The 15,207-nt window shown below is 52.2% G+C and overlaps 6 protein-coding genes across 6 annotated transcripts; 2 read left to right on the top strand and 4 right to left on the bottom strand.

Moving 5' to 3' along the window:
- Nucleotides 1–143: 143 nt before the first annotated feature.
- T310_7573 (AAA family ATPase) lies at nt 144–2,465 on the top strand (the record flags this gene model as incomplete). The annotated part of the gene is made up of 7 exons (XM_013469634.1): nt 144–230; nt 381–390; nt 1,040–1,111; nt 1,383–1,433; nt 1,581–1,607; nt 1,658–2,051; nt 2,117–2,465. The coding sequence occupies 7 exons, from the start codon at nt 144–146 to the stop codon at nt 2,463–2,465; spliced, it is 990 nt and encodes a 329-aa protein (XP_013325088.1).
- An 867-nt stretch (nt 2,466–3,332) lies between these two features.
- Nucleotides 3,333–4,194, bottom strand: T310_7572 (3-oxoacyl-[acyl-carrier-protein] reductase; the record flags this gene model as incomplete). Its single annotated transcript, XM_013469633.1, has 3 exons — nt 3,333–3,356; nt 3,412–3,571; nt 3,626–4,194. The coding sequence occupies 3 exons, from the start codon at nt 4,192–4,194 to the stop codon at nt 3,333–3,335; spliced, it is 753 nt and encodes a 250-aa protein (XP_013325087.1).
- A 550-nt stretch (nt 4,195–4,744) lies between these two features.
- On the bottom strand, nt 4,745–8,224 carry T310_7571 (RNA polymerase II transcription factor protein; the record flags this gene model as incomplete). Its single annotated transcript, XM_013469632.1, has 4 exons — nt 4,745–5,374; nt 5,553–5,993; nt 6,227–8,016; nt 8,077–8,224. 4 exons carry the CDS (start codon nt 8,222–8,224, stop codon nt 4,745–4,747), a joined length of 3,009 nt encoding a protein of 1,002 aa, XP_013325086.1.
- Nucleotides 8,225–9,083: 859 nt separating this feature from the next.
- T310_7570 (uncharacterized protein) lies at nt 9,084–11,149 on the bottom strand (the record flags this gene model as incomplete). Its single annotated transcript, XM_013469631.1, has 3 exons — nt 9,084–10,480; nt 10,535–10,852; nt 10,951–11,149. 3 exons carry the CDS (start codon nt 11,147–11,149, stop codon nt 9,084–9,086), a joined length of 1,914 nt encoding a protein of 637 aa, XP_013325085.1.
- A 769-nt stretch (nt 11,150–11,918) lies between these two features.
- Nucleotides 11,919–12,663, top strand: T310_7569 (uncharacterized protein; the record flags this gene model as incomplete). The annotated part of the gene is made up of 2 exons (XM_013469630.1): nt 11,919–11,960; nt 12,013–12,663. 2 exons carry the CDS (start codon nt 11,919–11,921, stop codon nt 12,661–12,663), a joined length of 693 nt encoding a protein of 230 aa, XP_013325084.1.
- Nucleotides 12,664–14,215: 1,552 nt separating this feature from the next.
- On the bottom strand, nt 14,216–15,056 carry T310_7568 (uncharacterized protein; the record flags this gene model as incomplete). Its single annotated transcript, XM_013469629.1, has 2 exons — nt 14,216–14,396; nt 14,608–15,056. Coding segments are annotated over 2 exons (630 nt in total), but the record flags the coding sequence as incomplete, so codon positions are not given.
- Nucleotides 15,057–15,207: the final 151 nt, after the last annotated feature.

Genomic DNA, 15,207 nt, shown 5'->3' with positions numbered 1-15,207 from the left:
TACCTATAGAAGGATAGTACATAGAAAACAGCATTTAATGACTGAATTGAGCTCTTGAATAGAGCATTAGCAAATTATAATCCTATAGTTTCTGCCAATTGTGTGCGTCTGCAGCTGGCCCCAGTGCCCATCTTTTATTCATCATGCAGGGTAAGCAGGTACCTACTAAGATTCTAAGAATTCAATTCATGTCACATCCCTGTTGCCCTCCCTCAGTCAATATTGACAAGGTTAGTAAATAAGTAGCATATAGCATGCCATAGTTTCTACCCTCTATTTCTTCAAGCTATGCGACCAATGTTAGGTTCTGCAGGTTGAGACTGGTTTTGAGAGAATCGAGTCACCTATTTCAAGATGAACATCTATGATGCGTTATGCAGTCAAGCGTGTGTAAGGAACGATGCTCCTAAACTAGCTACAGACGGTCTTTAGTGTAGTAAAAGAATGGTCCACGTGCTTCAATGATCACACGTGATGGGGTGGAGGATCCGACTACGTACTGAAGGTATGGCCGTCAATGTCGCTGCATGAGACAACGCTCCTTCAATCGTCGTTTCTATTAGAAGATTCTCTGCTGCGTTATATCGCACTGATGACATTCTTGAATTCAAGTTCCAATCACCCCAGCAATGTATCTCCATCCAGCACATCCTCACTCAGCACAACGTCCAGCAATTTGATTTCCCTTACACCTTTCAGCCACCCTTGAGCCTCAAACCCCACAGCCGTCGGACTTGTGACAAGCACTTTCAATATGATTCCCGTATCTGCCTGATTCACCTTCAGGAACTCCACAAACTCTCTCAACGACTTCATCACCCCGCCCATCTCTCTCTGCCTCATCCCGTCCTCGAACCACGATATCCCGTCTACGAGACAGAAAATGGGTTGCCAAGTCTGCAAACCCACCGTGCTAAGTAGCCGCTGGAAGAGATCACATAAACTAGAGATCTCGTAGGTACGTAGGCCGTCGAGAAGCTGGAGATCCATGAAGGAGAGATCTGAATCATTGAGGGAGGATTGGGTAACTAGCTGGTAGCTGAGGCTCCGGAGAAGTCCCCAAGGGCCTTCGAGATAGTCACCTGGGTTGGCATGCATGGCGCAGAGGAAGGTAAGAGGAAGCGCGGCCTTGCGACTGGAGAGACTTTGTGACAGAAGAGAGATGAGGTAGGTCGTGGAGGAAGGGACGTCCATCGGCCACGTCGTTTCCATGGCATTGACGAGAAGCATGTCAGATGAATTCGAGCTAAGCCAGGATTGAAATTGAAAATCTTTGGCAAGCCATGCAGCGCGCTTTTGTCGGAGAAGATTGCGTCGAGGGTCGGTGACCAATGCCCAGTCCATGTCCTGTTGGTGTCCTCTGGGAACTACAGCGAGTATAGCTGCGAGCTCGTCAACGCTGACAATTGACTGGGCTGAATACGGCGGTGGAGGTTCGTAAGTAACTACTGAAATAAGGATCTGGTCCACCTTCCGTGAGGTGCTGTTGGATTGGTCGCGGAGTAGTCCTATATCCTCCCTAAACTCTTCAAGTGCGTCTTGATTTGGTGCCGGATTAGCAATTGACTGCATTCCATCAGATCTGGAAAGAAATGCTCTCGTGTCAGGTAAGCTGTTTCTTCTCCGAGCGTGACTAGCAAAAACTTACGCCTTATAGTCTTCCTCAGAATTCTAGAATACTATGAAGGGTTGCTTTTCCTGACCACCAATCGCGTGGGTTCGATGGATGAAGCTTTCAAATCACGAATCCACATGGCGTTGTACTACCCGTTTCTTGATCAACGCCAGACAATCGCAATCTGGAAATCACAAATGCGTCGTGCGAAAGAGAGACTGAGTGACTTGAAAATGGATGAAGATGCAATTATCGATTATGCGATGCAGCACTTCGCAGAACTCTGGAACATCACCGGTGAGGGACTGGCCTGGAACGGGAGACAGATTCGAAATGCTTTCCAGAGCGCTCTTGCCCTCGCAAAGCATCGAAGCCAAGATGGAGAGCCATTGATGTTGAAAGTAGATGATTTCGTTTCTGTGGCGAAAGCGTCGAGGTAAGTACAAACCGTCTTAGGTCGAGTTTCTTGATGGTGTCTTACTAAATATTTTCTCTTTACAGAGAGTTTGATGACTATCTCATGCGAGTCAAGAAAGGCCAACGAGACTCAGAGATTGCTCGGCTAAACATGCTGCGAGAAGACAGACTTGGCATCAGTCTAAGACTGCCTACCTTGGTTGCACCAACAACTTTTCCCGCGAATCCGGCCATGAATTATTATGGACAACAACAGCAGCATCTTCGACCTAGTACGCCATGGCAAAACTTCTCGATAGCGCAGCAACAGGGAGGTCACTTCATGACACCACCACATCAACAGCAACCGCAGACAGGCTATGGTTATAACACAGCACCGATGCAATATAATCGTCTTCAACCCCCGGCAATGTATATCCTGGGTATAATATAATGTTAATGACGTTGGGGCTTTGATAAATATAGTAGTAGTAGTAGTAGTAGAAGCGGGCAGGAGCATATGGGGCCGCGTAAGAGCAAGATTCGGGCAAAGCGCATCAAAAGTATATATCTCAAGCAGGAGTAAATTACAAGGGACACCTTTTCTTTTGCGCGTTATTCCCCTCATCGATCGATGCCAAGGATTGTCGAATACTACTAACTATACTGAGGAAGATTGGGGGCTAACTGAACATGGGAGTATTAGTGCTGCTAGCTAGAAGAATAAAGCAGAAATGGAAATATACTTGTATTACCAATAGAGCATCCCGATTTCCTCCTCCGAGGATTAATACCCCATTGAGTACCTATGACCATTATTATTCTCTGTCCATTGTTGGGGAAGATAAGTGGATATATCAAATACCTGCTTAGTTTTGTGCTCTCCTCTCAACCTAAAAGAGGCAACTGATAATAGCTAGCGGCCGACTTTGTCTTCCATCTCTTCGAACATTAAGCCCGATCTTCTATGTGATGATATATCTTGAGTATGTATGTATGTACACATACATACAGTACCTAATGATAGAGAGGTCCATTACTTCAATCTTTTTTCCCCCTTTCTTCTTGCTTATGATACATGCAAGGCAAGGTATGTACTGTACGTGAGCTATCTTGCCAGACATTGGTGATATCTTTCAAGTTATCAACTCATCGGTATCCTAACCTATTTGCACGTGTTCCCAGCTCATGGGTAATGGCTGATTTAGACCTTAGACCAGATCAAGATGTGTCCATGTAAGAAGCAACAGAATACCAGTGAGAACTGTACAGTACGCCTTCATACTTCTCTACTGTACTCTACCTCATTCGTTGCTTTCCGTCAAACGCAGCGACCACCATCAACCTATACGTTTATACATCAGTAAAAGACTCTACACTCGACTTGACAGAGGACAGACCTCGAAATTGACTCCCGTAATGAACGCCGCTTCGTCACTCGCCAGATAACACACCGCGTTCGCCACGTCCGCCGGCGTGCTGGGCCGTCCTAGCGGCACCGTCGACACAAAGCCTTTCCGGTTCTCCTCTGTATCGGGCTTGCCCAGGAAGAGATGTGTCCTGTAGGTTTTCTTCTCAGCGAAGTTTCAACCAAGCTCGTCACGCAGCACGTACATTCCTGTACTCCCCACCACCGGGCACACAGCGTTGAAACGAATCCCCTTCGGCCCGTACTCGACTGCCATCGTCTTGGTCGCGTTGCTCACGGCCGCTTTGGACGCATTATACCATGTCAGACCCGGTCGTGGACGCAGGGCCCCCGTCGATGACACCTGGATGAATGACCCCTGGCGCTGGTTGTCGAGAAAGTACGGCAGCAGGACACTCGTCGACAGGTAGATCGATTTGACGTTGACCCGCATGACGAGGTCAAAGTCCTCGTCCGTCACCTGCTCGGTCGGCTTGTTGACGTAGGTCGCGCCGGCATTGTTGACGACCACGTCCAGTTGGCCGTACAGGTCCAGCGCCTTTTTCAGCAGACCAGCCCAGTCGTCGCGTTTGGTCACGTCGGCGCGCTCAAACACGCAGTTCAGTTCCTGGGCGACTCTCTGCCCGTTCTCCTCGGACAGGTCGGCAATGATCACCTTGGCGTTCTCCGCAACGAACTTGGTCGCAATGCCGCGGCCAAACCCAGAGGCACCCCCGGTCACGATGGCCACTTTTCCTTCCAGACGGCCTGGCATGTTGAGTTGTGCTGGACGGGAAGAAATATCTCGTGCAGAATCAAGTGTACACAGTGATGAGAAAGCAAGTACAGGACAGCAGGGATGTGAGCGCCGACAGCAATTGGCCGAGCGACATCCCCGCATATATCCCCTCTTTCTGTCGCGAATTGCCGCTAGCCGACCAGGGTTCGCAGTGAAACAGTTTGGCGTACGACCTGCCTACTAGGGCCCTTGGCGACCATGGGGGTCGGGGATCGGCAGGTCATCTCTTGCCGAAAGCTCATCGCTCACGTCCTGTCATCTCCAAGCGTATCGCAACCATCCCAACAGCATGGTCTGGACATATCTCAAGAAAAAAAGCCCTGTTCTTTCCCGTGTCATCCAGCTCGGACGTCATGCCGAAGGAACCGCCCGATCTGGGGGACCCGCAGAGATCGCGATCGATCGGAGAAACCCCACACGTTGCAGCCCGCTTAAAAATAGAAGTAACAATAACAAACAAATAAATTCCTCTATATACTACACTATGCGTAGTGGAACACATGCGTTGGAATTTCTCTTCGCTCACCTAGAAAACGCCCCGAAATCTCTCCAGCAACGGCCGTCTCTGCCGCTGCTGCGACGCCTCCACTCCACTGCTGGCGGCCGCCTGTGCTGCTGCTGCTGCCGACGCTGCGTCCAGGCGTCTGCGCAGGTCCTCGTACCGCTCACTGTCTCCCCCACTGATCGAAGCACCGCTGCTGCTGGCTGTTGCTCCTGCAGGTGAGCGCCGTCGCACGGGCTCCTTCTCGCCCACCAGCCAGGCCGGAACTCGCCATCCTCCGCCGCCCCCTCGTCGCGACGTCGGGAGGATGTCGGCGCGCCAGGCCACACCGACGGCCCAGCCCACAGCAGCAGGGAGCAGCGTCGCAGGAAACTGAGACAAAGCCAACTGGGCCGCGACAAGATACGTAGTTGACTTGTCGGAGAGGAGGATCGTCAGGGAAGGAGTATTGTTGTTGCTGCTACTGCTGGTGGAGATGCGATACTTGAACGTATGGGGCACAGCCGCATGGTATTGCGCCAGGAGAGCAAAAATCGTGGCCGTCGGACCAGACGGGAGATAGTTGAGCGTGTTGAAGGACAGGGGACGAAGGACGAGGGCGAGGAGGAGCGGCGTGATGATGGTCGTGTAGGGCAGCGTTGTCACAAGAAAAGTCTACCGTCGATTTCCCAACATTCCTCATGTTAGCTGTATCCTCAATGAAAGTAAATAAATAAACAACTAGACTGTTGGCTTTCTCACAGCAAGCTTCCTAGACCCCCACATCCTCTCGACCACACGCAGATGGTACGCCAGCATGGCGGCGAACAAGGTCTCTGTCGAGTTCGCATACCCGGCCACCTGCCACAGCAGCACGCGCGACAGCTGCCCATACCTCCATAGATGCGGACTGACCTGGATGTGGGCCAGGTGCTTGACGTCGAAGATAGCGAGCGCGACAGAAGACGCGACGACGTAGACGACGAGGAATTTGGAGACGGGCGCGTTGGCGAAACCGGACGAGAGCATCCTTCCTGATCACCAGAAGACCATAAGAAGAGGACACACGGTATTGCAGTGAGAGATCACAGGCGACTGGGGTGTGACGTCGACGTAGGCTGGACAGGGGCAGCGAGACAATTGCGGGGCTGAGATGCCGATGTGGCCTCTGCTTCCAGCGCGTCTGCTGGTCAGATAGGCTGGCAGGCAGGCGGCCAACGGCAGGAGACGACGATAGCAGTGGTGCAGAAGCAGAAATCAAGCAGGATGCGTGCGAGGTGCAGCTGGCGGAGGTCTGGAATTGCACACGTCGCCAAAGTTGTTATTCCGGCACTAAATAGGAACCCGCCGAGTGCATCGGCATGCCGGGCACACAGTCAATACAGTAATGCGGAGACGATTACGGACCATTAATATTTACTCAGTTGCTACTAATTACTACGATTATTCAATCTGTCATCCAATTCGTTCCAGTTCATATCGAGACTACTGTACAGTGGCGCTAACTCCGCAAACATCAAACTACACCGCAGGAGAACCAACGGCCAGCGACTGCGGCGCCTCTTCTCTCGCCGCCTCCGCCGCCGTCGCCTCTGCCAGGGCCTCCTTGTATTTAGAGATGGCCAAGTCCAGCGCCTTCATCGTCGGCCCCAGCAGCTGGTTGACCACCTTTTCGCCGCCCCCGACGCCCGCCAGGTTGACCCGGATCTTCTTCCCCGTCGCCGCCAGCACGTCCCGCGCATGCTGCTTCAGCTTCTCGATTTCGGCCTGCCGTTCCGCCTCCGCGTCCGCCGCAACCGCCTTGACCCGCTCCATCGCCCGGTTCAGCGACTCGACGAGGGAGGCCAGCTCGCCGGCACGATCGGGGTTCCCCGAGAGAAAGGCCTGCCAGAACTGGTGCAAGAACTCCGTTGTCGTGGCATGCGTCAGGGTGAGGCGATCAAACAGTGCCGGGGACAGGCCGCAGGTCCCTGAACCGGCGGCCGTGGTCTCCGTCTGCGTCCGGCGTTCCCGGATAGCGTCGAAGAGCTGAGCCGACGCCCGATGCAGATTCGCCTTGGATCCGACTTGCTGGCTCTGCTTGCCCTCTTCCTCGTCGCTGTCATCCTCCTCCGGCTCGACGAGCCGCCCGAGGTGGGATGACGAGCCGTCCGGAGGGAAGGTCTGGTCGACGTCGGTCTGCAAGGAAATAATGATCTGCGTCGGGTCCACGTTGGCAAACATCTGGTTCTCACTCTCGTCCTTCTCCTTGGCCTGCGAGAAGAACCGACTCTGGTCGCGAATGTTCAACCTAATGCGGTTCTGCTCCTCGTCGCCCCGGAGATCTCGAAGCTGCAGCTCGCTGAACGTGATCTCATCCATGCCCACCGGCGCCGTCGGGTCCCGGTCAGCGGGCGCGACGTTGGCCATGATCTTCTCACTCAGAGAGTTCAGCGTCCTAATGATGGGCACTTTGTCCATCGGCGCGGGTCGCATGTCGACGTCCGGGCGGTTTCCCTGGCGTTGACTATGGTTGACCTCGTTTCCAGCCAGATCGATAAAGTGCGGAACGTGCGCCTCGAGCGATCGTCCCGCATGTTCATCGATCTTGAGGTATTTGTCCAAGATATTATCCGTAGGGTCTGTGTCGGAGATCCGCTCCCCGCGCAGCTTTTTGAACAGTCGACTCTGGAAGAAGCGCGACCAGAACTGCTGCTCACTTAGCTTGGGCACATTCTCATCGTAGACGCGCTTGACGAGTGGGTGCTGGGTGAAGATGAGCTGGATCTGCTCCTTGCTGATATTTAACTTGGTCACATTATCCTCGACACGAGGTTTCAAGGTGGATAGGACGTTGTAAGAACCCCGTGTCTGCGCCTTCTCAATCGCATGGGCCCGCAGCAGATGCACCCGAGTCGACCAGAACTGCGACACGAACTGCGCCCCGGACAGCGTGTCGGGCTTGGTGCGGAGGGATTCCATAAACATCCGTTGCAGGTTGGCATCGGACTTGAGCAACGACTGCTGCAGCTCCGCATCCGCGATGAGCTTGTTGTCATCATCCCACGCCGGTCTCCCCATCCCCGCGGACGAGATGGCATGTGCCATAGCCATGGCCGGCGAAACCCCTTCCCCGGGGACCGCCGTCGGGGCGGCTGCAGCTTTCGCTGCCTGGATCGCCGCGCTGAGGGCATCCTTGATGGCATCGGCTTCGCCACGGGCGTTCGTCGCGGACGTAAACGTGAAAACGTATTGTTCCTGTGCGTTACCGTTCGCAGGCTGCTGGGCAAAAATCCTCAGCATCACTTTCGGATTACTCGCCGGCGTCTGTTGCAAATCTAGTGATCAACCACCAGTTAGACATAGACATACAGAAAAAGAAACGAGTAGTCACGTACTAGTGATATTCTTGACCTCGATGGTCAACGCCCCCGCCGCACCGCCAGCCGCCGGGATCCAGGAGAGCGACTGGCGGTCCTTGGACATGGTCAAGGTGCCATCTTTCTTCTTGTATGCCGCCGACCCGCTCGGGGGTGGAGGGGCCATTATCGTCGTGTGCGTCACGGGAAGTTGAGGCGACCAGACCACCACCAGCCTTTTACGGTCCTGGAGCCGAATCTCTGATGATTCCTCCTCCGCCACGACCACCTTCCATCGGGAAGAGGAAGAAGGCGGCAACAGGAGAAAGAGGATGCTCTTCAGCTAGTCCTTCCGAAAGGACAAGCAACCCGTCGTGGACCGAGGTCTGGATCGTTGTTATAAGAAGGTGGCAGAGCTCGTCCGATGGAAATGGAAATCGGTCAGTCAAAGCTTCGGGACGATCACGTGATGGTCTAGAACCTGGATCACACGCCCGATAATAATCAATAGAATCAATTCTATGCGCTTTCAACTACGCTGGAGTGGACGAAATCTTGGATTCATGGATTATCGAGTCTCTCAGTTGCTGTATAAATATACTTTGGGGTAATCGACTACACAATTCAACCGCAGACAAAATTAACAACAATGCAAAACTTTTCCGGATCCTGCCCTGATACAATAATACAATGCATCATAACAAAAACAGAAACATGACAAAAACAGAAACCTGCTAGAAGCAGAGTAGAGAACAACCTAACGCTAAGGCTGACAAAAAAAAAATGACGACAAAAGTAATCGCAGTCGTCGTAACCCGTAAAACACATGCGCCATTTGAGGCCGCTGGGAAGACACCAAATGCCCTGAAAACGCTCAGACTATTTGCCCGCTATGGTATGCACGCTGATGATCAGAAAAACCAGAAATCAATGTGGCTGTCGTAGGGTATAACCGTATACATCGTGTCGTAGAAAAGACAAGGATAATCGAGTGGAGAAGGTATCCCGACCGACAGGCGAAGCTAAGATTCAACCGGAATCGTTTTTCACCTCTTGAACATATAGTGTCCGTAGATCCCGCCTACGTCTCCCACCGCAACTGGGATCTTCCTCATCCCCCACCATCGAGCACCCATCTTCCACGAGCGCGAACCGTCGTCCGCGGGACTCAAGCGCTCACCAGGCTCTCGCACGTACCATCCTCGCCGTCCAAGCTCTCGAACAGTCCAACCAATGGACTTGCCGGACTTGGAGCGTTCACGAAGGGGATTGATAAGCTTATCGCTGAGCTCCAGCACCTCCAGCGGGACGCTCTGGGGGGAGACGAGAACACACGCTTTGGGGTTGAAGAGCGTCGGTAGCGACAGGCACGGGACCCTGGTCAGGTCCAGATAATGCAGTGACGGAGGCGTCCATGTTTGGTCGGCCGTACCATCGCCGTTTGGCCGCTCAGGGGGAACGAAGAAAGAGTTCAGGTCACTGATCGATAGATCCGCCGTGCTGAGTCCAAGTTCCTCCAGATGTTTCGTCAGAGGAATCAGCGCGGAAACGTGTTCAGATACGACTTTGGCGCCACCCAGATTCAGAGACCGCAGGGTAGAGGGGAGCATTGGGAGAAGAGCGCTGACGTCTTCTACCTCAAGCAGCCGATAACGCGAGGCGTCCGTCATGAGATTGAGATAGACCAAGGACTCGGAAACGGCAGGATGTGTCGTCAGGAACTTTACAACCTGAGAACCGGACAGACGAGAGCACCGAGACAGGTTCAAATGGGTGATACGAGCAGTCTCGGGGATGGAGAATAACGCCGCTTCAGTGATCTGAGTATGGGCTACATCGAGATGGGTAAGGTTGATAAGCCGGGGAAGGAGGATCTCAAAAACTTCGGGGGAAAGACCGGTACATTCATGCAAGGACACGCGCTTCAGCTGTGGAAAGGTTAATGGGAGTGCCGGACTCCCGGTTAGTGCTTCCAGGAAACTTGAGGAAAAGCTCTGCGACGAGCAGCCGCAGAAGTCAACAGCCCGCAGGTTGGGTAGACCAGTGAAGATCTTCTCAATTACAGCGGTATTGACATCATCCTCTACATGCTCTTGCAGGAGGAACTCCATCAAGTTCGGGAGAAGATCCAGACACTGCAGCAGTGTCTTGGAGGTTAGGTTTTGGATTTCCACATTCATCTGCTTGGTGCGGCCCAATCCCACCGAGGTGAAATGAGAAAAGTCCAGACGGCGCACAATAGTTCCCAAGGCTGGATAATTATTGAGATGCCGGAGGAATTTGGAGAAGATGACGGAGTGGGGAATTGTGATGTTTCGGTAGAGAACACTGAGCGTCGCGGAATGAAGCGTGCGGGAGGTCAGGAGACATGAGATCAGGTCGACATTCCGGGGCGTATAGCCATTGGGTGGCACATCAAGAGCCAAGTAGGAGATGATTTGGACTGGCAGCAGTTAGCTCTGCGACTGAAGTAGACAACCCAAGACGAGACACTTACCGAGAACCTCAACCGGGAGGGTCTCAAGGGAAGCACGCCGCTTTTCGGGCTGCCGTTTCTCCTCGTCGGCTTCCTTGACGACCGGGCGTTCGGTGGTCTCTTCCCACGCCCAGCCTCTGGAGGCGCTTCTTCCCAGGAAACGAAGATCACCGTAGCTCTTGCTCAGTCGCCTTCCACCCAGGCGAATCTGCTTCCAGCCTAGGAACCCACCGCACGGGCAGCAGAATTCAGGAGCCTGCGACACAGCAGCCATGGCGGACGAAGTCTGGTCCGCGGACGTAGGTGGCGGATGGGTGTCGACGAACGTCTGGGCGATTCCTGCAGCAACCAGCGGTTAGCGTTTGTAGCTGAATCGAGCAACACGGTAGTTTTTCAACGCATATAGGATGCAGTCTCATAATGCAGCGGGAGCATACCCTCAACGTCTTCTTTGACGGAACCAAGCGAGCTACGCCGGACACTGCTCGAGCGCGAAGGCGAGGCGGACGACGACGTGGGCGAGCAAGGAGAGGACTCTCGAGAACGGTCTTGCACAAGACCTTCTCTGGCACGACTCGAGGTCACTCGAGGACTAGGGTGTTTGTGATTTTGAGCAGGCGGAGGAGCGGTGTCCATGATGGCCAGCGGGCCCCGCCGGGGGCATCAAGTGTCTTTAAGCAAGCACGCAATAGATGGTGCAATAGGGGCAGCCAGGGGGGAAGGATGAAGCTTTCCCCAGATTCCGCAGCACGCACAGGCGAAGCAACGGACTCGTCGGACAGGGAGAGGGGACAATGGACAGGTTTGAGAAGCTGTTAGTCACAGAATCTCGCGGGTGGACAGGGCGGCGCGGCTGCCGTCGGAGCCCGGTGCACAATGGCGCAAGAATGAGGGTGAGGCAGCGGACTTGGTGACAGATGCTGCTGCAGGCGGTAGTGGCTCGTTCATTAGCTAGTGGAATTTTTCGACTGCACCATTGTGGAGGAGAATCCAGAGCTAGGAAGGGGTAAGGGACAGTCGAGGGGAGATGGGAGGCGGCGGGCGGGCCCAGACCGGGAGACATTGGGTCTGGCGGGATGGCGCCATGGCTCGTGGCCACCGGAGGCGATTTCCTGGCAAAGAGAGGTCATGGGGCGTGGAAGGCAAGGACCGTGAAACAATCTCGGCGAGCCAGACGGTTCTGGTGGAGTAGGATGGGGTCATTCATTGTTTTGCGGGCAAATATGAGGGAGATGGAGGAATGATCGCGGTGCTTGTCGCTAGTCTGGACGGTGATTTGCTTTGTTTGCTGCGCCCCTGTAGCATCGCAGATCCACGGCTGCATAAGTCGACCATTGCTATGCTTGCTCCTGTGCTATGAATGCTGTCCCGATGCCAGCACAGCGCTGCGATGGTGCAATTCACTATGGATAATGGCTACCATTGTTTGGTGACTGCCAGGGCCAGTGTCTGGCTGGGCATGCATTCTATGACATAATCGAAATGCGGGCGGCCTACAGTTTGCAACCGTCCTGCCATGTGCTCACCACGCCGTCCAGGACGCCTTTGCTGTCTTTCTGACCTATCCTCTGTCCCCGGAAGATCATTTCCCAGGATTGCAACGGGTGCACCGCTCAACAAGGCGACTGCGCGGGCACGTGTGGTGCGCACCAGGCGATCTTACAGCGGCGGCTCGCAGCGGCGGACCAGCGATACGTCAGGGCAGTCCGCCCACTCACTACCCCAGAGTGCCCGGCGTGCCGAAGCCGAACCGCCAACCTCAACTGCGGTGCCGACAGTTTGGCTTACCTAACAGTTACTCCCTCTGGCTGCCGCGATTCGCCTGCCGCGCGGAGCTGTCGGCGCCGCTGGGCCAATCAGCTGCGCGCCTGCTGCCGCGCGCCGCCAGCTTTCCCCGGATTTTCGGTCAGCTGACCTCGCCTGGAGCCGGAATCGAACATTCGATGCGCCCCTTGAAAGCCACTCCCCCGCCCTGCTTCAGCGCCAGCGATCCCAGATCCCATGCATTCCAATTAGTCGAGGCTGGAATGCCCAGAAAGACACCAAAGAGACAGACTGTAGCACAGCTCTTGAACGCAATGGGACCTCCTCTTGGCAACTCTCAGCCAAGCAAGGAGATCATCGATAGACAGACAAACTATGTCGTATAGATGATACACACCGCTTGGCAGCAATTTCAATAAATAGCTGCCAAGGTGGACTCCGTCAGGAACAGGAGTCGGACAGGACAACAATGCAGAGCGGTGTGCAGCGGAACCTCGCAGCGCCGGCCGGAAGATCACGCGACCAGAGAAAATCCAGGAGGGAAAGAAGAGAACCAGACTCGTCTCAGAGTCAGATTAGGACGTGAGAATTGAGAATTTAGACCAACGTAGGTAGTACTAAGCACATGTCCGGAGGATCCGTCCGTCAGGGTCTATTCGTAAGTTAACGGATCCGGAAATAATAAGTACGGAGTATTACTACGTACCTAGGTACCTGGTAGGTACGTACTCGGTAGGGAGTACTCCGTATTATGTGGTCAGCTGACTCACCGGCCTCGAGATTTATTACCATCCCATCTTCGCATGTCTTTGCTTTAGTACGTGCCAGATACGTATCATACTGGACTGGATCGAGAATGAAAACTAAGGCGATCCTCGTTCTGTTGTCTTGGTGAGCTTAGCTTTGTTGTATTATATAAGGGAAGAAGAAAAACTGCAGAAAAATCAACATCCTTATCACACTCAAGATCATCAAACCACGCACTCTCTGATATACACACTTAACTACAGCCAACGGAGCAACAAAAAAAAGCTAGATAGATATGGTGCCATGCATAGGTAGGTCAAAATGTCGTATAATTATAAAAATCTGCGAGCAGCTCTTTTCCTTCCTCACTTGGACATTACTACTTTGGGCAGGTGAGCTAAGTAACCTGTCAGGTGATTAACTCACCCAAGCTTATTTGCCCTATCTTTACCTATCCTTCCCTTATCCTTGTACTAGCTATTTGCAATATCTAAGCTAGGAACTATATAGAGAAAAGATTAAGATAACAAAGATGGGCACCGGCTGCATTATTACCTGCAAGTTTGATCAGCAGAAGAGGCGTCGTTTCTTCCAGGAGTTGTCATATGAGAAAGCTCTAACCGTCAATCTCACAAATGACTAACTAATGATTTTACTTAGTGTAGGACTGAAGACAGAAAAAAAATACACGGAATAACCTTGAATAAGTTTACTGATTACTAGCTACAGAACTTCATCCTCCTACCTAAGATTTCCTGACATCTGCAATCTTTAGCATAATTTAAGGCACAAACTCAAGATATTCAGTCACATCCTTATCTGTTGTAATTCAAGCTGGTATGCCTATAGATACAACCTAATGAGTGTCTACTCTGCAACAAAAGTGCCCTCATTGGCAATTACCTTTTACTATGTAATTTCTTGGAAGTCTTCAAATTAGAAAATATTTTTTTTCCTTAAAAAAAAGGCTTCATAGCAGCTTGACTTATGCTATTTGATCAAGAACAGTTTCGTCTTCTACAACCCAATGTACAGACAGCTCAAGTATCAAGCTTGTTCTGTGTGTATGCTAGCTAACTGGGTGCCAGAATGCCTCACAATATTGTTAAATCATAGCATTAAGCAACCGTGTTTAAGGCTTTCCTAAAATAGAAAAACTCAACTGCGTTTGCACTTCCTTTTCAAAAGTACCTAATCACAAACCCGACTTGTAGCCTTCGGCATTGATCTTGGCTCTCCATGGGCCAGCTCCTTCCTAGATTCAAAATAACCTCCTTTCTGAGGTCTGCTCTGCCTGGCATCTTGGAACAGTTCACTTTCGTTAAGGGTTTGCATTTTCTCTAGAGCTCCCCACATATTACTTGTCTCCCAGCTACCAGTTCCTTAGACACTCTCATGGTTTTGTGAACTTCTTGATTCCTCGCCTGACTCTTATTTAACTTCTCAGACAGAATGAGTCTATCAGGAGCAGTAATAAAGGTAGGTCTCATTTATTTCACCTTGCACATGATCAGCTTCCTATTGGAACACATTTTCGATGTTAGCCATACCTAGATCCCTGTACTTAGTAGTCAGACACTTACTAGTAATCCTCAAGAAACCTTCGCTGTCTCTCAGTAAGCTTATCCGCATGATACGTTTGAGCTCTGTCAAAGTCAAGCCAGACCACCCTTTCGGGGTCATCTCTGACAACCATCATATTTCGCGGCTTAGCATCGCAATGCAGGACCAATGCTCTGTGAATCTCTCGGATACCATGCACCAAATTCTCCATCCTCTTCCTCGTATAGTTCTGTGGAAGGAGCATTTCCATATTAGGAATACACTCCAGAAAAACTGCATTAGGAGGATATTTGTCATCAAGAAGCATCTTCAGATGAGGCTGGAAGAGCCGCAGATCAAGCCTCTCCATGGTTCCATAGAACTGTGGTACAATGCCACAGTCGCATAACCCATGCTTCTTCAATCGCCTATAGGCAGTTGGTTCGCAGATATAGATGTTTGTCTCACGTTCTGGAGGCGCAGGTTTGACTGGGCCATTGTCATGATCCTGCTTATCCGAGAAATTCAAATATCAGTGAATAGACCCATCACATTGTTCAAGATTGACAGACCACTTTCATAACACATGTTTTGCCGCGAACATCCACAAGGAATATTACTGAGAATTGCGAGCTAAAGAG

The sequence above is a fragment of the Rasamsonia emersonii genome (genome assembly GCF_000968595.1).
Source record: "Rasamsonia emersonii CBS 393.64 chromosome Unknown ctg1118621760562, whole genome shotgun sequence".
NCBI classification, from domain to species: Eukaryota; Fungi; Ascomycota; class Eurotiomycetes; order Eurotiales; family Trichocomaceae; genus Rasamsonia; species Rasamsonia emersonii.
The sequence above is the reverse complement of the archived record's forward strand: the minus strand, read 5'-3'. Positions and strand labels throughout refer to the sequence as shown.